This window comes from Anopheles arabiensis, chromosome 2 (assembly GCF_016920715.1).
Source record: "Anopheles arabiensis isolate DONGOLA chromosome 2, AaraD3, whole genome shotgun sequence".
In the NCBI taxonomy this organism is placed as follows: domain Eukaryota; kingdom Metazoa; phylum Arthropoda; class Insecta; order Diptera; family Culicidae; genus Anopheles; species Anopheles arabiensis.
In genome coordinates, this window is record NC_053517.1 from 22410306 (window position 1) to 22431339 (window position 21034).

General features: G+C 47.8%; 6 protein-coding genes across 11 annotated transcripts in view; 2 read left to right on the forward strand and 4 right to left on the reverse strand.

The window, feature by feature from the left end:
- Nucleotides 1-2881, reverse strand: part of LOC120893567 (GTPase-activating Rap/Ran-GAP domain-like protein 3) — an 82547-nt gene extending 79666 nt beyond the window's left edge. The window contains exons 1-2 of one of the 5 annotated variants that reach the window (XM_040295542.1): nt 2764-2881; nt 1672-2096 (exon numbers count right to left, since the gene is read on the reverse strand). In XM_040295542.1, the coding sequence (XP_040151476.1) occupies nt 1672-1700 (29 nt within the window). In that variant the 5' untranslated portion in view covers nt 1701-2096; nt 2764-2881. Of the gene's footprint in view, nt 1-1671; nt 2097-2659 lie in introns of all 5 variants that reach the window. The other 4 variants (XM_040295541.1, XM_040295539.1, XM_040295538.1 and 1 more) reach the window with 4 other exon arrangements.
- Nucleotides 2882-10815: 7934 nt separating this feature from the next.
- On the reverse strand, nt 10816-11752 carry LOC120897411. Its single transcript, XM_040302286.1, has 7 exons — nt 11670-11752; nt 11558-11593; nt 11423-11473; nt 11294-11326; nt 11188-11217; nt 11080-11118; nt 10816-10998 (listed from the first exon to the last, which is right to left on the reverse strand). Exons 1-7 carry the CDS (start codon nt 11730-11732, stop codon nt 10816-10818), a joined length of 435 nt encoding a protein of 144 aa, XP_040158220.1. The 5' UTR covers nt 11733-11752.
- A 351-nt stretch (nt 11753-12103) lies between these two features.
- LOC120893277 (adenosine 3'-phospho 5'-phosphosulfate transporter 1) lies at nt 12104-14561 on the reverse strand. Its single transcript, XM_040295072.1, has 2 exons — nt 14121-14561; nt 12104-14039 (listed from the first exon to the last, which is right to left on the reverse strand). Exons 1-2 carry the CDS (start codon nt 14150-14152, stop codon nt 12635-12637), a joined length of 1437 nt encoding a protein of 478 aa, XP_040151006.1. The 5' UTR covers nt 14153-14561; the 3' UTR covers nt 12104-12634.
- An 88-nt stretch (nt 14562-14649) lies between these two features.
- Nucleotides 14650-16723, forward strand: LOC120893275 (probable glutamate--tRNA ligase, mitochondrial). Its single transcript, XM_040295071.1, has 3 exons — nt 14650-14937; nt 15002-16186; nt 16257-16723. Exons 1-3 carry the CDS (start codon nt 14733-14735, stop codon nt 16505-16507), a joined length of 1641 nt encoding a protein of 546 aa, XP_040151005.1. The 5' UTR covers nt 14650-14732; the 3' UTR covers nt 16508-16723.
- LOC120893278 (serine incorporator 1) lies at nt 16508-19071 on the reverse strand. 2 transcript variants are annotated; one of them, XM_040295073.1, is made up of 4 exons: nt 18878-19071; nt 17572-18586; nt 17159-17318; nt 16508-17096 (listed from the first exon to the last, which is right to left on the reverse strand). In XM_040295073.1, the coding sequence occupies exons 1-4, from the start codon at nt 18911-18913 to the stop codon at nt 16961-16963; spliced, it is 1347 nt and encodes a 448-aa protein (XP_040151007.1). In that variant the 5' UTR covers nt 18914-19071; the 3' UTR covers nt 16508-16960. The 2 variants fall into 2 exon arrangements, with proteins under 2 accessions (XP_040151007.1, XP_040151008.1); XM_040295074.1 differs by having other exon boundaries at nt 17159-17309; nt 18878-19070.
- A 244-nt stretch (nt 19072-19315) lies between these two features.
- Nucleotides 19316-20721, forward strand: LOC120908556 (probable N-acetyltransferase san). The gene is made up of 2 exons (XM_040319705.1): nt 19316-19500; nt 19695-20721. The coding sequence occupies exons 1-2, from the start codon at nt 19493-19495 to the stop codon at nt 20395-20397; spliced, it is 711 nt and encodes a 236-aa protein (XP_040175639.1). The 5' UTR covers nt 19316-19492; the 3' UTR covers nt 20398-20721.
- The last annotated feature ends 313 nt before the right edge of the window (nt 20722-21034 follow it).

Here is a 21034-nt window from a genome sequence, read left to right on the forward strand (position 1 = left end):
TTTGTGCAAATAAGTGTAACCGGTAGCAAAACGTTGATTTTGCTCTGAAATGCTTTGTTTATTGATATTCTCAGAGTATTATCTTCTAATAATCAGAGTATATTTACTTTTATTCGTTATGCAATATACGTTGACGTCTTTTTAACAAATAAAATCATTTTAAGCAACAATAGTAGTTTTCTCACTTATCTCTTGCAATTACTAAAAAAGCTGATACCATGAGCTACATCATATAATAGATGTATTTTTTTCAATTATATTAACATTATTAAAGCTTCGGTCGTATTTTAGATGTAATAGTGGTAATAACTGATCATCTTATAGTTTTATTTAAGTGGAAAAAATAGCCAAATTCTATGGTAGGTAAATTTGTATAACTTAAACGATTGATGGTGAAACAGAAATGAGAAAAAAAAAAACACTTAAGCGATACAAACTTCCATGAAGTGTAATACATTACTCTGAACGATTTATACTTCTCCAATTGATAAATGATTCGACAGAACTCTGTACCATTGAACCCTTTTTTTATGCATCAAAATTAAACCCCAAACTTTGAAAGCAATTCAGCAGCAATAACAACAACAACAACAACTGAGAAGCTTATCAGTACGCACACGCACTGACACCATCCCTGGCACTCCCAACCGCTTTCACCTTCCTAATACGAAAGACTTCTCGACCTCATCCTGCCCAATGTACAAGCCTCAATCTCAATTAAACCCAACACTCACACACAGCCACCCAGCCGCTTCTAATTGTGTGATTGTGCCAAAGAGTGCAATCGTCGCAGAAAAAACACAACAGTTGATACAGAACAGTTCCACCGCGGTACAGCGTTTCTGCCTTGGTGAACGTTCGGCTAACCGTGTAGGGGGGGAGGAAAAACGGTAAAGCACCAACCCTAATGACCCACATTATCGTTGAGGCTGCAAATTTAGCAATTAGCAAATGTACTTTTCGACACAGGCTCCGACGATGGTGCCCGGTCCCGTTCGATAGGCTGTTTGGGTAGGCTCCCTTTTGTGGGTGAGTAGAGCCACCCGTTTCACCTGCGATTGCTTGGGAGTTGCGATGGGCGCTGGGTGCTGTGTGCTAAGTATGCCAATATTAAACGATTTATTGATCAGAACGAACGATCCGAGCTGTACCTGCAGGCAGAGCAAAATGCTGATTACATTTGCACGCTTCGGATACTTTAAGTGAAATTTTATTTCTCTAAGCACACCTTAAGAATATCCTTTCGCACTTGCATAGCAAGTGGAAAAACAAAATTCACACCCAGATAGCATAACTGTTTACACGTAGCTAAACAACCGTCAACATCGATTTTACGACCAAAACACATCAAAGGCAAATAAAAACTGAAAGCAAGCAGTCCAAACAGCTCATCTTGCCCGTCGTGCTGCTGTGTTTGTACTGTGTTGGAAAATTAAACGCAAATAAAACGAGCAAAATCGATAAATGGTGCTGCCGAGCGCAGGGAGCCGGCCAGCATTTCGTAACCATTTTATGGCCACCTGATTGGGAAAGTGCCCTACCGATACCGATCAAAAGCTGGCACACACACAGTTTTATTGCTGAAAAATATACCACCAGCCACGAACGTTTGCCGGGTGGCAATCGAACGCAAAGGACATTTATTTATCACGAGATGTCGGTAAAAATTACCTTTGAGCAGTCGTTAAATCCTTATCCATGGTTCAGCTCCAATCGGTCGGATCAGGAGAAGAACTGGCTGCCCCTTCGAGTTGGCCGATCGGGATGACTAAAACGATTTAGTGTACTCTTGCACTTGACACCTTCTCGGCAGCCACCAGGACCACACACACACACACACACACGCACACGTTATCGTTTCACTGCTTCATTACATAATTTACATTCTCCGCAACCAGCACAGTCGCTCTCTAACGGCCACAGGCAAACGACCAACTGCACACATTTAACGACCATAAAAGCAATAACGCTCGACACTCGATCGTATATGCTGATGATGCCTTAATTATAATTTTTTTTATCCGTTTTTTCGTGGTTTGTTTTCACTCACGCTTTTGGGCAATCCTTCCTTCTCACGCACTGCACAACAAGAGACCCTAAAGAGAGGGGCGAAGAAAAACAAAGGGATAGAACGATAGCCATAACAATTAATGTTTGATCAGATTAAAACAGCACCCTTTTCCGCGAAAGCACGCGCGGGACACGCGAAACCACACCACACGACTGACCACACGGGGACGTGTTGCGTTTTTGCGTCCAATTACATTGCCCAAAACCTTCCGTTTTATTTGGTTCTCAACAAGCCAAAATGAGTCGCTTCCTGAGACTGAGCCTAACCCTTTTTTTCGGAACGCTCCGCCGGGCCGTGACCCCGTTTTTACTCCGTTTGATACAATACAACGCGACACCTCCTAATTGTGATCAGCCCATTCGTCTAATCATGATTATTGTTGCCTAACAACGAACACGAACCTTCTACAATAAAGCGCACACACATGCCCCCTTTTCGAAACACGGGTGGGGCTCAGCTTCTAGAGGAAGGCCCACATTCGTCGACTACTTCCTAGTACCAATTTTAGTCCCTATTTATCTCCCCTTTCATGCCACGGAAATGCAATTTTTAGGCTGCACCGTAACCGGTGAGTCCCTGTGCACAAACCTGCAAACTGGAACGCAACTTTCGTGCCACAACGACAACACACACGCACACACCACACGCTTATCCTACACACCCACTTGAACCCGCGATGAAACACACTTCACCGTGCGAGAGGCTGTTCTGTCGTTGCCGTGTTTCGAGAGTTTCACGCAAGCCACCAGCAAGCCACCAGCCACGCCGAAACTAAACCATAGCAGATGATTTTTCACACCAGACTGAATGATGATGAAATCTGTGACTGTAAGGGGCTTCCGAGCCCGAGTGCCGAACGGTGGCGCGAAAATGAAACCGAAACCAACGGACGCGTGCGTGTGTGTTTGTGTCTGTCTGTGTGTACAATTGTGGGAGCAGGCAAAGACGAAGTACTGGCTGGTGGGTGTTTTGGGTTGGGTCGGTTCGGTCGGTTCGGTACGGTCCGGTCCGAGCGCTTTGTGTACCACTCATCGAGTTACCGGAACGGTCGGAGAGGGTTGGGTCTTTTTTTAATAAAGGAGTAGATTGGGTGGGCGCGCATGGAGCAATTACAAAGATGCCGGTTGACGCTCAAGACGGACGCCTTTCATTCATGCTTTCGACGCAACGCAAGGGACAAAACAAAACAAAATCGTTCGATAACTCATACAGGGGGGATTGAATTGGGGTGTATTTCGCTCTTACAGTAAAGAGATTGCACAGTGGCGAATTAAAAACACGAAGAAAGGGGAGCTTATCATAAACAAACAACACCTTTAATGTTCATTTAAAATGCATTGAAACCCACCAAATAATCCTTGGAAAATGTAACTTCAAACAATTATAAACCTTTTTGCTTGACCTGTTTAAATCATTTTTTTTAATAATAAATTCCTCCCTCAATTTTCCATCACAATGGAAGCAGTCTTCCGCCACCCACAGCACACACCTTACGCGTAGCACACGTGACGCCGTAATCTTCGTCGTCGTCGTCGTCGCAATGGCAACCACTGCACTGAGCGACTCCTACACTCCGTGCGAGACCACGCGAGTACCCAGAAGCAGCACCACCATAAATGAGTGCCCTGTTCCGGGTTGTAATATCATTTACCGAAGCTTTTAATCGAATTCCTTTCGGCAAGAGCAGGCCGAAGCGAAGTGCTACACTCGCATACACTCATGCGGGCAGGCAGGCGAACGCTTTTACTATTTCGTCGCTGTCGTCGTAGAGCTCGTTTTGCGTCGAGCCATTCTTTGTCTCTGGCGTTCTATTTCGACTTTCGTGAGTTGGGCACACTGGAGGATCTGCCTCGTTTTTTGGTTTTTTTTTTTTTTTGGCGGTAAACAAGGTCCCCAAAACGCTGTGACGCAGCCTGTCACCCATACATAATGTATGTGTACTGGGCCGTGCTGGGAGGGAATGTTTTTGGGAGGGGGGCTAAAAAGCCACCAAAAAGCGCATAGACGGATGCGAAGAAACAACAGCAGTCAATGGGCAATGGGGTAAAAAAAAACGCAGAGCACACCCGAAACGTACGTGAATACAATTTTTCATTCGATTCAGTCCTTCCTAACCGCGCCTTTTCCGTGGATGGTTGCTTCTATTTCCCCCGCCTTCGGGCTGCGGCGCTAAATTGTTTCTTTTCATCCGCCGCGATGAGCGGTCGTTGAATTATGAATACACAAATACCATACACACACACAGGCACAAACACACGCGAGGGAAGCAGGGAACGAACAAGCGCTACGCCTGTGGCCTGTGCTTACTCAACACCGCAAAGATGATATGCAAATTAACGATCGATTTGAAGATGGGAAGCGGCACGGGATGCGCTCGGCGCTTTCGACTCTCATCAACCGGCGCGGTGTCACGCTTTTTCGTGACATTTCGTATGGCACGTGCCCGCCACTACATGCTCCATTGCCGAAAACATGAGAAATGAATTTTAAAACACCAGCCAAGTGCGAATGATGGTTCTGGGGGGGGAGGGAAATGTATGTAAAAGAAAATCTTTGTCAGGATACAGAAAAAAAATTAACCTCAACTCCGTTCGCTTGGTGTGAGCGAGAGCCGAGCGATTTTAATTACACACTTTCGCGCAAAGAAGTGAACGGAAAAGTTATGAATTAATTCAATTCACTGCAAATACGCTGCAATAAGAATGAATGTTTTCATTGCTTTTGACGTTGTCGTCTTTTTTACATTTTTTTTTGTGTGGTTCCTTTATTGATGGGGAGCGGCAGTTTTTCATTTTAACACTGGTTCGTTTTTAATTAACATCAGCTGACCCGGACGACACAATGAATGCACATTTGTCTGTCAAATATATCCAATACTATATTGTTTGCTTACATAAAAAGGAATTTATTGAAAGCGGCATCGGATTAATGTTTAAACATGAACTTTTAGCCTTTTTAGTAGAAAAATAAGTTACTTTCCTGCTAAAAATAATGTTCCTGCTAAAAATAATGAAGAATAATGTTTCAGTGTTGTCTTATTGCATACATTTAGGCGTTTAGCAATGCTTACAACAGGGAAACTGTCTACTTTGCCACCAAAATGTATTTGACTCAATGTGCAATTTTCCCAAGAAAGGTGTGAAAACAACATCACCAAAATAGCATATTGTTCCTTTTCTTAGCAAAATGGAAAGTAAGCCCATGGGCACATGGGCTAAAAGAGGTCGTGCGAAGCAAAAATCTAAGCGCCTTAACACCCAAAATCAACTATAAACTGTCCTAACTACCTTCGCTTGATCGAGCTTATCCGAAAGAATTACCTCGTTCCACCCTTCCACCAAAGGTTCCAATCAATGGCAACAACCTAACAGGAAAAAGGAAATTGTACATAAATTTCAATCCAACCCGTTGACCGTTCTTAAATCATGAGCACAACCTTACCGAGGTTTTGGGTTCCGCGTCCGCAATCTACCATCAATCGACCGTGGTGTCGCAAATCTTATCCCAAACGAGCGATGGTTTCGCGTGTTATTGAGATTCCGAAGAATCGGTTCGAGTGTACCTGTGCGCAGAGCGGCGAATGTATCGTCGATCAAACAAACTTCTCCTGCACAGGCGAAGGGCTATAGAAAAAAAGCCTGCCCGGAAGCAGTTGACTGGTGAAATATTGTTTTTATTTTTCAGCATTCACACACACACAATCCTTGTTAACGTGACGCAAAGCCGTACTATTTTCGCCGCCCGTCGCGTTCCCAGGTGCTAGATCGATTAATGGACTGCAGTGCTCAAACGAGACGAAACGCTCGTTTGCCGAAAAATATGATTATGCTGGCAGTAAATTGACCTGCCAGTGCTTCATGTTCGACAGCAACAGCAACGGCACAACACACCAGCACAAACCCTTTCCCTCCCCGCGTGCCTCGGTCGGTCGTTCGGGGCAACTTATTTATACGACGGATAAGTACGCTTTCATGACCAGGTCTATTTCCGTCCAGAACTGGCTGTACCGGCACCGGTTTGTGTTGCTCTTTATTTTTGGGATGAAGTTGCTCCTCCGGCCCGGCCCTATTCTAATGGAGCTCAGCTTGCTAAGCCAGTGATCCAATTTGCTGCCAGTGGGGGGGATCCAAAGGCTACACACATATGTTTGGGTGTTAAAATTCCCTTCCGATTCACCTTCTTCACACCCAAACATCGGTTAAATATGGCACCGAGTTGTTATTCGCAGGGTAATGGAATACTTGAAGCAAATATGTGTGTAATCCCACCCATAATCCATGCCCATGCAGGAGTGGTAAATTTTACGATTCATTTTCCCCCAGTTTCCTCCCAGAACCTTTTCCTTTTTTTCATTCCACGCAGTGGACCAGCTTTTCTTCGGTTCCACGTGGACACACGTCTGCACGTCCCTTAAATATTCATGTCCATTTCATTCGAAATGGGATGACATTTGATTGGACACTGTTTCAACCGATCCGCAGTAGGGATGTGAAGCATTCCATTGCTTTTGGGAGGGAAACATAGCGAGATGGCAGCGTCATCATACAGTTTCGGACGACTCATTTCCGAACGGATCCGATACGGAATGGAGCTAGCGAAACCGGGGTAGAGAAAGGAGAAAAGGTTTCCGTATTGAACAGTAATACATGATGAGGGACTTTCCGTACACTATATGAACAGCTCGATTTCCATACTGATTCGTGGTGGTTGAAGCTTTCATCATTGAATGGAACTCATTGCTGGATAAAAAGCAAAGCTTCTTCGCATTGGACGGTCCAATCGATAATCAGAGCACACAAAAGCCATAAAAAATGTCTTTTGTATTTCAAATTTTAATTATTCTTATTTAAATCAGACAAAAAAGTAGTTAAATGCTACTAAAAGGACTCACACGTCTGATACTTTAAATTATTGGAAAAAGCTTCCAGTTGACAGCAGACCAAGTGAATCCTCTTAAGTTATCAGTTGCTATTGCTTATTTAATCCCATCGATAATCATTCCGCTCTAAACTTCCGCTCGTTATTCCGCTCCTTAACCAACAACCAGGCGCCTCCAAACTTCCCTCCCCTGTTCGAAGCTCGAAGCAGAAAAGCATTAAAACAATTTCAATAAAGAACTTTCCCCTTTTTTGCCACAGCGAACACAGCAAAGAAAAGAAGCTACCATCACCTCCCCGTAGCACCCACTGGCCACTAACGCTGACCCGAAGTGCTATTGTGTGCTATACTTTTCCATTACGATAAACGTTTACAGTGCGCTTTACAATCACAAACAATCAGGCGCCTCCATCTGCATCCGCACACAGGCAGCGCACATACACACATTTGCACAATGAAAATTGAAAACTATCCAAGCGGAACGGGGTTTTTGTTTTTTTTCCCCTCTTCGATATGCAAAGAGATTTGAAAAGAATTTTCCACCCCCCAAACCTTCTAAGCATGCAAACGAAGGGAGATGGGTCCCTTGCCACCCTTGCCACATACCATTCCAGACGGCTTTCACGGGGAGACGGGTTTGCAAATTGCAACTGCAAATGACGAAGCATCTTTGCGGGCTGAGGTGCGGCTGAACAGAAACAACAACACAAATCGGACATTATTCCTTTTCATTATTCGAAAACCCAAACGACCATTCAGCTGTGCAGCAAACGCCACGCTCGGACTATCATTGCTTGCATCGCGTCAAAACCAGGATACAAGTCCGTGAAACAATGCTGTGTGATAGTGTGATAGTGGGAGTGGGTGATCCATTTCTTTTTTTTTCGAGCTGAATAAAAACAGTGCCACTGTATCTTTAGTCCGAACGGGTTTTCGGGTGGGGTGAAACCATCAAGAGTGGAGCGGTGGAGGAAGCACAGCATGGCAGTATCTTCCGCTCTCAGCGTTGGGCGCATAAAGTAGAGCAGCAACATGGTGCTGCTGCTGCTGGTGCCAACTTCCGGCGTAGTGTGGAGTGTAGTGGCTGTAGTGTCGATTTGAGACAATCTGCTCCCCATATCGTCCCTCGTAAATTGCATGCTTTTATGAGTGTCTGTTTTGGCGGACGTGTAGGACAAGACGCAAGACACAAGACACAAGTGCAGTGCGGTGTAAAATAGAGAGATAGTTGCTTCGTTACTCGCCTCCGACTCAGACGACACAGACTTATGTGAGTGTGTGTCTGTGTGTTTCTGTGTGCCATCAGGCGTATCGGGGAAATGGGAAAAAATTGATAGGAAATTAAGTTTATCCCAATCAATGCATGTCGGGCTGGTTGGGAAAGTGAGGACGATAAGTGTGCAGCTTTGGAGGTATGAGTGCTACTTTCTCGTGAACGTTTGTAGTTTTGGAGAGGGTTTTTGATAAGCTTTAACTCAAAAGAAAGAACACTCAAATAACACGTTCGTTACCCTACTTCACACTGATTTCATCTTAATGGTACGTTCAACATTCAGCATTAAAATGACATTTTAAACTTACTTGCCTGCTCCATTTCCATCGCAGCGTTCTTTGTGCACAGTTTGAACAAGTTCCGCCAAACCCTACGGCTCAACTGTTAACGTCCATTAGGGTGTTTTTCTTTTAATTTGCTAACCATAACCATTACCTTACAATTGCAACCGTTACACACCCTTGCACATGATGATTGCTGACGGGTTCGTTGCTGGGAAGGTGTTTTGCTCGACACGAAACAACAGTAATAACCGGGTAGCGTGAGGCTGCTCAATACTTCGCGCGCGCGCGCGTGTGTGTGTGTGTGTGTGTGTGTGTGTGTGTGTGTGTGTGTGTGTGTGTGTGTGTGTGTGTGTGTGTGTGTGTGTGTGTGTGTGTGTGTGTGTGTGTGTGTGTGTGTGTGTGTGTGTGTGTGTGTGTGTGTGTGTGTGTGTGTGTGTGTGTGTGTGTGTGTGTGTGTGTGTGTGTGTGTGTGTGTGTGTGTGTGTGTGTGTGTGTGTGTGTGTGTGTGTGTGTGTGTGTGTGTGTGTGTGTGTGTGTGTGTGTGTGTGTGTGTGTGTGTGTGTGTGTGTGTGTGTGTGTGTGTGTGTGTGTGTGTGTGTGTGTGTGTGTGTGTGTACGCCTCCCATAACAAATGGTAAACTGCAGCGCAATCATCGTTTTTACAATGGAAGAAAGAGGAAAAACCTTTGCAACTAGTGCCACACACACACATGGTTAAATCAACGTAATCAGCTATCAACGTCACATGAAATGGTTCTGCTCGGTTCTTAGCGTATATGACAATCCAGTTTCACTTCATGTTTTCAAAGAATGTAATAAGGTTGGGTGAGCTACAGCTTCTTTCTATAGCACTCCAGCACTATTGCAGCATGTTCATGTGCAACCGTGTGGAGAAGCTTTCAGCTGCACGTTCTCTTCCTGATTCTAATGAATTTTGAACTGTAACGCTGGTGATGATTCAAAACCAGGGAAAAGGAAAAGCATGCTTAAGCAGCTTTAGAAAGAAGTAAAGCCAAACTATCGAAATGTTCTTTCGTCTCGCACTCCAGTGGTTAAACGGTGGAGGTTTGCCGAAACAAACATTTTCCTGGTGCTCGATTATACAGAACGCCTGAAGGTATGCAATCTGACGAAGTGTGCATAAAAAATGTATTAAATTGAAACTACCAAAGTTTAAAATAATTATTTATAACCATTTCTCCCAAGCACTCACACAATAAATAATGAATAAAATATTTCTTGCGTGTTATTACTATGATTTTTGTGTGGAAAAAAAAGAAATGGTTAAACATCATATTGCATATCTTACAGGCGCAAAGCATGGTTTGGCGAGAGATCTTTTCTAGCTAACCGTACCTTTTCGTTTGCTGTTCCAAGTGGGACATTTCAGTGTACCTTCAACGTAAAACAATTGTCTTCTAAAGCTTCAAAGAAAAAACGGCTCCACCGGGCAACATAATAAGAACTACGAAAATATCACACCACTTATCCCACAACACACGTGCCCCAGCTAGCTCAGAGCGAACTCCAGCGACTATTCGGATCTCATTAGCTACGCAGGAAGCTTGTTTAAAATGAAAGCGTACCTTTTCCGTTGAAACTACACTCCCTTTTTGTTTGCTCTTCTTCTGAAAACCACATCATTTGCGCACGCAGCATAACGGATTAAGGCAATTTTATTCTTCCCTTTCATATTGCCGCCATAGCCATACTTACGGTAATGTATGGTAATCGTGGCAACCTCCTGACGGGGTTTTACAATTTGTTCCACTCCTCCTACACCCTTTTGCGCTCCTTGGCCGGTGGCTTGGTGGTGGTGGTAGTCCGGGACGTTGTAATGTTGCGTTTGGTGGATTGGCGCGATGGTTTACCCGTCGTACGCTCCGTGCTCGTTTCCTTCATATTTCGACCACGTTTGGACTTTTTCGTTTTCTTCGTTCTCGGAGGTGGAGTGGTCGTTGTCGTGGTAGTAGTGGTGGTGGTGGTGGTAGTAGTAGCTTTGGTCGTAGATCGTGTCCTTTTCACGCGTCGCTTTGTAGAGGATGGTACACTGGCCACAGTGGTAGAGAAAGCTGCTGTGTTTTCCGTACTTAGGCTAACGTCAGTGGGAACGGGCAACGGTCTAATGACCGCTGTGTCCACAATGCTAGGACTTTGCGATACAACCGGTTGAGCCTGAACCGCGTTGGGTGTAGTCACTATTAAAGATATTGGGACGGCAACAGGGAGCATCGTAACATTGCTCACTATCGGTTGCATCGTCACTGGAAAGAGGGAAACAATTTAGCACCAAAACAGCGCTTTGGAGATCAGCAGTAAATATCCTTGCCTGTAGCCAGTTCCAGCGCCGTATATTCGGGATAGCTCACATTCGCCAGCCAAGTCAGATTGGCGTAGTCATAGTCGAGTGGAGCGAAAGCATCGTCCACAGAGGTACAGTTCGTACACTCAGGCACCACACTTGCTGCCCCAAATCCAGCACTGTATGCGACCTAAACATTGAACGTACAAGCGAGTTAAATCCAACGGGACTGTTGCTTCAAAAAACGCGGTAAATCTCCATGCTTGCTTACCGTACCACCGGATTTCGCTTGAACTCCTGGAATTTGGACCTGCAATTTTAAAACGACTCAGTTTAAAAGACATTTTAAGTGGGAGCTTTCTCTCTCCCCTCAACTAACCTGTGTTGCGCCCGGTCGTCTCGTAGTAGCCTGTTTTTAAAAGCGCAAGAAAAATCGACCCCGATTATAGAACAGCAGCTAATGTATTCTGCACTCACATAATTACCTGCACACGCAACGGAGCCGACTGTTGGGGTGCCTGGAATGGAGCAAACAAAAAACCGCCCCAACCGCAACATAACGTACGCATTATTGCATAAACATGAGCCGCTCCTACTAAGCTCTAGCTACTTACCGCCGTTGCTCCTATTTTTTCGTAATCCATAATAATTAGACGATGTGCTCGCTGGAGCGGCAGCAAAGAGAAGCAATGGAAATTATGAAATTATGCAGTTTAAACAATAGCAACAGTTTAACGCATATGGCTTACCTTAACCGGTGCGGGAGTCGTTTGCCCAACGGCTTCCTGCAAGATTTAAAAGGAGGAAAATAAATTATTTATTTCCATAAAACAAACCCACCCACCTTTTTCTCTTACATACCTGAAGCATCAATGAGATGGTAATGATTTGTACCGACCATATCCATGCTTTGAGTCGACTCATGTTGATTGGATTCTACTTTGGCTGCTGTCGGTGCCAAACGAGTCTAAACCCCACCTTGCCGTACGTATGGCTTTTATGCGTTCCAGCGACAACCGGACGATAATGTGACGTTCATTAAAAACCGCTTTAAAATTTCCGGCGGCCTGTTAAAATCCTATCATCATTCATTCTCGCTGATAGTTGCCCTTTTGAGGGGCTGGAAAAGAAAGAAAAATTATTTTATAAACGTACAAACGACAAAACACCTTCCTTTTGGGCCACGTATTTCGCTGTTACAGAGGCAAACATTTACAAAATAATTAATAAATAATTAATAATAATTAAATGTGTCGTTTTCTCAAAGGAAAGATTGTAACGAAACCCAATAAACGTTTCGTTTCCGCCAATTTTATTTCATCGCCTTTCCAAACGGTACACATACACACAGGACAAACATACATATTACGATCGCGATTCACAATCGTCGATCGATCATCACACCTTTTTTTTTCTTTTTGGTTAGAACAAGCGTTTAAGCGTTGATCGTTGATCGGTTCGGTTTCTCTTCCGCCCCGGGTCCGCTCCCGGTCTCAAACAACCGCAATCACGACACATCTGCGCTCTCGATGCGTCCACTAAATGTCGTTATAAATAAAACATCTGTTATCTCGCTAAAACTAAAACACCCAGAACAGCTGGCTGCCCTGGGATTGGAACGTTATATCCTAACTGGGGTTATGGGTAGATGAAACGGAAAATTGGATTCTGCAATCACAGGCGAAACTTGGTTACTGTCGTCGGTGCAACTATTTCGCCTACAAAATCGAACGACTAAAATTGTAAAATGCAAATCTATGAACTATGAACGCCACTACTGTTACTGTTGCTGCTACTTATAGCTTAAGTAAAACGGGCACGCCCCCCTAGACGTTGATGCGCGGCTTGCCGCCCGAACCACCGCCCTGTGCGCTCTGGTGCCGTTGCTTGATCGCTTTTAGCCGCTGGTTGCAGTACACCCGGAGAAAGATGGCCAAAAATACGATCAGCACACCGACCACGCCGAGGAACGAGATCCGGTGCTGGTAGATCAGGCAGGACAGCAGTATGGCAACGGCCTGCCGGAGCGTCATGATGATCGTGAACACGACCGCCCCAAACGTAGCGATCGTGTAGAAGATGAACAGTTGCCCGATGGCGGACGAGATCGACAGCACCACACAGTCGACCACAAACTTCGGATGGTCGACGGCAAACACGAGCGAGCTGTAGAAGCCGCCCTGCATCGCGAGCGACGCCCCGGTGAACAGTGTGCTGAACAGGTTCACCCCGCACATCATCTGTATCGAGCTCATCGAGTAGGATTTGAACAGCTCGCCCTGCCAGTTCGAGGTGAAGCTGTCGAAGATCATGTAGAACGTGAGCAGCAGCACGCCGGTCAGCGTGGTCATGGCGGACGCTTTCGACTCGTCGGTCGAGCCGGTCAGGAAGAAGATCATACCAACAGAGATCATGACCGCGGTCAGGTACTCGTAAAACTCGTACTTGTTGCGCGATATGATCTTGCCCATGATCATCACCGGGATGATTTTGCACGATTTCGCCAACACCTGGGTGGGGAAGTTGACGAACTTCAGTGCCTCGTACTGGAACCAGGCGCTCATGATGTTGGAAAACGACGCGAACGAATACTTGTACAGTGGGGCACGGTGCCGGAACTGGCGCTTCGCCACGAGATACACTGCCGTTATCAGGAAGCCGAGCACACGGTTCGAGAACACCAGAAACTGGGAGTCTTTGAAGTGCGATTTGCGCTTCTCCGGCCCCTCGTACTCTTGGGTCATTATTTTCTCCTGCAGCACGCCCCAGGTAAGGTAGGAACCCATCAGCCCCACCAGACAGTAGCAGAGCAGGGCGCACTCCTGGGCCGTGGTGCGCTTGTTGCCGGTCGATCCCTTACCGGCCCCGGCCGGGCCATCCAGCGGCCGGTCCAAACCGTCCGTGCCCGTGCCGGAGTAGCAAAACTTTACCAGCGCGGACAGATGGGAACGGTCCGAACGTTCCATGTACTTGGTGCGCTTGGCATACTTGTAGATCAGCACGCCCGGGATGAAGATGCAGAAGTAGCCGAACAGGTTGACGAGCAGGCGCAGCAGCCACGAGTACTCTTTCGACTTTTGATCGATCAGCTGGCTGAGGGACAGTTCGGGCCTCGGTGCGGCCCCTTCGGCCGGTGGCGGCAGCACCAGTTCCGGCGGTCCATCGGCGAGCGTTTCGTGCAGTATTTGCGATACCAATCGGACGATGGTAACCGTTACGATGATGATGAACCTGAAGCGAAAGGAGTGAAGGCGTTTTTGGCGTTAGTTTTTGCCATTAGAGCTACGTTTCAAGGACGAGCCTTTCACTTACAGAATGATGATGTCTGGCACGTAGTTCCTCATGGTGGCTGGCTCTCGAATGACGCGGACGGGGACACACGACGGGAACCACTCACAGTAGCATCGATTGTGTTTAAATCCACGCGGGAAGGAAAACAACGAATTTGTTGTTCTCGGTAAAGCACACACACACGTTAGCGTACACGTGCCGTGAATATTTACGTTCCTTTGTTTTGCAGCGTTTGGAGTTTGGGCCGGGCAGATTCTCCCAAAGCAAACAAAACGCCCCACCGATGAACTGCTCACAAAAGTGGCCGCCTTTCAGGAATGGAATTCCCTCGTCACATAATTCGTTCCGCGCACGGGTTTACTACACTTTCCACCGTCGTCCCTCTGGCCAAACGAAAGCGGGCCAACAAGGCTTTTGCGTGCGTGAAACAAAACACCACCAATTGTGACAGCTCGGAACAGCTGATTCTTGACGTTTGGGTTCGTGTGTGACAGCTGTAGTGAAGATGTGGGGAAGGAAAGGGGTGACGGGAGTTGTTTACTGTTTAGCGCGAAACGTCAATCACGCTTCAAAACAATAATATATTTCACCATACTGCAGGCGCATCGACGGAATGTCCGTGTAGAGCAGAAAATGCGCGTTATTTCGGGACAGTTTGGAAAAACGAGTCTTCCAGTTAGTTTGCTTACCGCCCTGAGGACATCGTCGGTAGGATGTTGGCGGTTCTACTGTGATAAACCGTCCGGCAAGGGCGCGGCCGCAGTGGCAGCAGCACCACCCCACACAGCCACCAGCAATGAGCAGGAAGTTCGCGTTCGTTTTGCACCTAGTCCAACAGGTAGGATCTATCATCTGCTTACGTGCCTTATCGTTTTAAAAATCTTCCCCCTTTTTTGCCTCAGGCTACATGCATCTCGGTGGGCTACGGACAGCGCTGTACAACTATCTGTACGCCAAAGCGCACGGTGGCAAGTTTGTGCTGCGCATCGAGGACACCGACCGGGAACGGTTCGTAGAGGGTGCGGCGGACAAAATGTACGCCGATCTCAAGTGGGCCGGCGTCGAACCGGACGAAGATCCGTACAAAGGTGGACCGCACGGTCCGTACACCCAGAGCCAGCGGTACGAAATCTACAAGCAGGAGGTGAAAAAGCTGATGGAAGATGGCCGCGCGTATTACTGCTTCTGTACCGAGCGTCGGCTGGAGCTGCTGCGCAAGGAAGCACTCCGGCTGCGCCAGGTGCCGAAGTACGATAACAAGTGTCGCCACCTGACGCCGGGCCAGATTGCGGAGCGGCTGGCGAAAAACGATAAGTTCTGCATTCGCTTCAAGCTCGCCTCGAAGGGGGACGAGTTTAACGATCTGATTTACGGTAAGATCGTGTACTTCATCGCACAGCAGGAGGGCGACCCGGTCATCATCAAATCGGACGGCTTCCCGACCTACCACTTCGCGAACGTGGTGGACGATCACTACATGCGCATCACGCACGTGCTCCGTGGGGTGGAGTGGCAAATCTCGACCCCGAAACACATACAGCTGTTCCACGCGTTCGGCTGGCGGCCGCCCCAGTACGCCCATCTGCCGCTCATCATGAACCCGAACGGATCGAAGCTTAGCAAGCGGCAGGGCGACGTGCAGCTGGAGCACTACCGCAACAATGGCGTTTTTCCGCAGGCCCTGCTCAACTACATCACTCAGAGTGGCGGTGGCTTCGGACGGGAGCTGCTCGACATCGACGCACCACAGCTGACCGATCTGATACGACAGTTTGATCTGAAGAAGATCAATGCCAACTCGAGCCGGCTAAATCCGGAGCTGTTGAAGCACTTCAATCGGGCGGAAATCAGGTACAAGCTGCAGCACGACAGTGAAGCCGCCGAACGGATTGTCCGCGAGGTGACGGAGATGGTGCGGAAGGAGTTCGCGAAGGACGTGAAAAACCTGCAGCTCAATCCGGAGCACGTGCGGGATGTGCTGAGCTGGTCGCTGCCAAGGATAGACTCGCTGCAGGATCTGGTGAAGAGCAAGCTTTCCTTTCTGTGGGTACTGCCCAAACCCACCAAGCAGCAGATAATCGACGCCGGTAGGTGCTTCCCGCATGTGATTTTGTATTCTCTTTCTTACCTTTCCCAACGCGTTCTCTCACCGGACAGACATTCTAGCAGTGTTGGCAAAGAACCTCGCCGCCGAAGCAGAAGTGCCGGAGTTTAACAAATCGGAGCTGAGCCGTTTCATTAAATCGTTCGCCGAACGAAACCACGTTGCATTTGAGAAGCTGATGAAAGCGCTCCGTTCGGGACTGAGCGGACTGCAGGAAGGTCCGTCCGTGCCGGAGATGATGGAAATACTCGGTCGGGAGAAAACGGTCGAGCGAATTGAACTCGCTGCCGGGCGACACAAGTAATTTTGGAGGACAGTACCCTAAAGTCCACTAGCTTTATTGGCGGTTCGTATAGTTGCTGTTTGTTTGTTTGGGGGTTGAAGATGATCGTTGCTAAATGTATAACCTCACACACAAAGACCGACTGGGATCGTGTATGTGTGACGCTATGTACATTGGGAAAACTAGACTTTCAAACCAAATGTTGCGTAAAATATAGAATTAATATTAGTGTTGAAAGAGTAAGTGATTCCCAGAACTAATTTTCCTACGTAAATCATCCGCACTCGGCTTCATATGCTGCCTACAATCCTCGCCTTATTCTTCATCCTCTTCCAATTCCCTCTCTTATTCATATCACAATTAATTCATTTAAAAAAAAACTATAATTTGTCTTACACTCCTATCGGGTAAAGTTAGTTCAAGATGAGTAATATAGTAGTAGCGGGAAAAGTGTAGCACATTATTTAGACCAGCTTAAAATTCACGGTCGGTAAGTACCATCGGGGCCACCAGCGTCCAGCCGTACAGGGCAACGCACATCCAGCTGGAAACCACCTTTACCCACATCGAGGCAGCATTCGCGTTCAGCGTATCGAGTGAAGAATTTGGCCTGTAAAGAACACTCCGCTTTAGCGATCGTGAGAAACAACTCAATATAATTCATATACTTACTGATACCAGTTGGTAAGCGTCATCATCACGTACAGCGTGGCCGTGATGAAGACGATGTGAAACAGGGACCAGTTGTACGCGACGGCACTCTCCTCGTTGTCGCGCACCTCGTTGCCATGACGACCGCCGGCATTCGATCCATCATCGCTAGCTGTAAGATCTTTTTCGATTAGATTGGATTGCAGTGCAAGAAACCAAACGAACCAAACATGGCGATACATAATACACATCGACAACGTGGGGTGGTTGTGCAAATAAAGAAGGATCCACACAAAAGGCGCATAAAAGATACAAGAGTTAGAGAAATCGAGTGTTAGTAGTTTGCTAAACAACACCCACTTCCGTGCTACAAACTAAAGTTAGTGGTGCATTAATAATAAGCTCGCGTCTACATCCTGCCACACGCTTCTTACCTTGATTTTCCAGATCGGGTAGCCGCGAAACGTTGCTGGCCGAGCGGAGAGACGAGTACAGGATGCACAACAACCAAATGATCAGCCCCACGATGCTCGTCTTGTCAAAGTGTACCTTGTTCGATTTCTCGCCAATGATGCCCAGGAAGCCGGGATTGCACTCCGCATCCGGATTGTTCGCGACGGCCGACCAGGTCAGATAGACCGTGTACAGCGTTACCATGGCGCTTTGCAGCAGCCCCGACCGGGGCTGGTACTCCTGTACGCGGGGCAAAATCGACAAAAAGCTAACCGCGATGCACAGCAGCATATTGAACGTGATGAAGAACTTGTTCAGCGAGCAATCGTCCGCCTGCGTGAAGTACACGTACAGCAGCACGATGCCGGTCAGCGACAGCACGTACTGCACGCCGGTGGCGCAGCACAGGGCCGCAAACCAGCCGCGCGACTCGTCCTCCTCATAGTTGCTCACCCAGGCCTCCGCCCAGTTGTGCGCAAAGTCAATGATGTACACGAGCTGCACCAGTATGAAGGCGAACCCTCCGATCAGACCGACCCACATCCAGGCCGGCCCGAACCCGGTTTCCGGGATGAAAAAGGCACCGATCGCGATGCAGATCACGATCATGAACTTGATGCCCCAGAAACCGTTCTGCAGTGCGGCCCGCGGGTCCTTCGACGAGCGCACACCGATCATCATCAGTGCCCACAGGGCGAAGAAGCACACGAGCGCAAAGCAAATGCGATACACGGCCAGATAGCCGACGGCCGAGCTGCAGTCGATCGTTTCACCGCCCGGCACAAAGTTGGAAGCGGTCGACGTTGAGTTGGCACAGAACGGTACCTTCTGCAGGAAGTCCTGCAGGCCCGGCGCTAACATGATGGCCCCCACGATGGCACCGAGCACCAGCATCAGCGCGTACATGAAGCGGGTCGCGGTCGAGTTGGACTTGAGCGACGAAGGGCACAGGGAGCAGCACAGCGAGCAGGCCGTTCCCGTGCAGCAGCAGGCCAGCTAGGGAAAAGAGAAAAAAACAAACAAACATAAACACAAGATAACAAACATGGGAAGACATCTTCCAGCAAACAAACGCAATGATCCGCCGTGGTACGATGAATCACGCTACAAACTTGTCATGCAGATAGGCTAATCAAATTATGGGAAGGAATAAATCTTCTCGAAAGTTGAGCTGTTTTTTTTGTCATTCTGTGCTTGTGCTTTGTGATTGGCCTTGATGGAGTCATTACACCAGTGTGGAAAATCGATATGGAAGCGATCTGATGGTCAGCGCTTAGCTGAACTTACGTTGGCCGCTGAAACCAGTCCCAAAACGGCTCCCATTTTAGACGCTTATCCCGTTTGTCGTTTGGTTTCGTTCGATGGAGGATTTTTTGTGAAAATTTGCACAGAACTCTTTAATTACGACTCTTTTTCTCGAAGCCCGAACAAACAATCACCCTTCCGTGTAGGATTCGCTTTTTCAACAACAAAGGAAAGTGACAGTTGTCAGGCTGCGGCTACACCAAGCTGAAGGTTTGGAAGAAGAAAAAAATTATTAACTTTTTTATCCTACAAAATTGCTTTTTTGGAATTCTAAAAAAATTTCAAAATTAATTATCATGCAACACGTGCATTTTACGCATAAAAATCCGCTAAATTGCAATAAAATGTATATTACAACTCCGTGAGTCTAACCACTTGCTAACAAGCGTGTTGTCATGTTGACAGCCCGACCCGAAACGTCAGTTGGCTGACAAATGCAGACGTCTTTTTTGCTCATTCGGTCGAAAGAGAAAAAAATAATTAAGTCTTGTGCCAACTTTTGGCTCGCAATCTTCACCGCCTCGTCCGTAGTTGCATTCGCCTCTTCATTTATAGCACGAGTCAGCCCATCCGCGGTTCCTTTTGCAGCCTTCAAATATGACTAGGTAAGTGTGGACCGACTGGAGAAATCCCGGGTACGGTGGCGCACGATCGGATCAGACCGCTCCACACCACATCTAACCTCAATGTCGGGTGTCTCTGTGTGAGAGAGACTCGGTGCTTGAATGGAGCACGGCATCCCTGGTTCTTATTCTTACCCCCTGCTCCGTTTTGCTCACATCTCCCCCCCTCCCACCAGGCTAACGCGTGAAGCTCCGGCCCGGGCCAACATCGAGCTGGGCGACGTGACGCACCACAACCTGAAGCAGCTGAAGAAGATCAACACGGTCGTGCTGCCGGTGTCGTACAATGACAAATTCTACCTGGACGTGCTGGAATCGGGCGAACTGGCCAAGCTTGCCTACTACAACGATGTCGTCGTCGGTGCCGTCTGCTCCCGGATCGACACGTCGGAAAACATGCGCCGGCTGTACATCATGACGCTTGGCTGCCTGTACCCCTACCGGCGGCTGGGCATCGGCACGGTGATGGTGCAGCACATCCTGAACTGCGTCGAGCGGGACGGCAACTTCGACAGCATATTCCTGCACGTGAAGGTCGACAACAAGGGTGCGATCGAGTTTTACAAACGGTTCGGGTTCGAGATCGTGGAAACGAAGCAGCACTACTACAAACGGATCGAGCCGGCGGATGCGCACGTACTGCAGAAGACGCTCACGAAAAAGGCTGCGGTGGCGGCGGCCGCCGCAATGAGCTGCCCCCATCAGCACAGTTCGGATGCGGATCGAGAACACCAGGCGGGGGTTGCGAATGGAGACAGTCATGAGGCGGCGGGCGAGGCACCGCAACCGGCGGCAGCCGCTGGCAATGCGAACAATCATTCGAGCATCCAAAACTCGACCACGCAACAAACACCGCAGGCTGCCGAAAAGAACCGATAAACCGGTCTAGTTTGAAGATCGTAACCCGCCTACCACCATCGAGAAACCCGGGTGCAGCAACCAGTGACCGCAGTGGGCAGGCAGTGGGCGTTGAGCGTAACCATTGGCAACGGCGAACCATTGCATTCTTCTTGCGCGCGCGTTTTCACTAGTTGGCGAATGGGAGTTCGTTCGTTCTATATTTGTTAAATTGTGTACACATGTGTGCTACATGTTCTTTACTTCACACCGGCCCCATCCCACGTGCGAGACCACACTCACGACTGTGAATCAGCTTTCTCTTCCCTCCTGGTCCCATCCCCGCTTGCGCCCGCTTTCGAAAAATCGTGTTAAATAATAATCCTGTGTGGTTTAGTGTACTTGGGGGTTGCTACTACACACCCTCATGCTGCTTCTTCGTGTTAATAGGAGGATGGAGAGGAAAAGCTGCGTCCCGTTGGTCGAAAAATCTGTGTTCTGTTTTGTGTTTCTGTTGTAGCAGTACTCTTCAATAGTTAAGCGAAGTAATAATGTACGGAATGCGCGCCCAAATCACCTACACACACACACACACACACACACACACACACACACACACACACACACACACACACACACACACACACACACACACACACACACACACACACACACACAC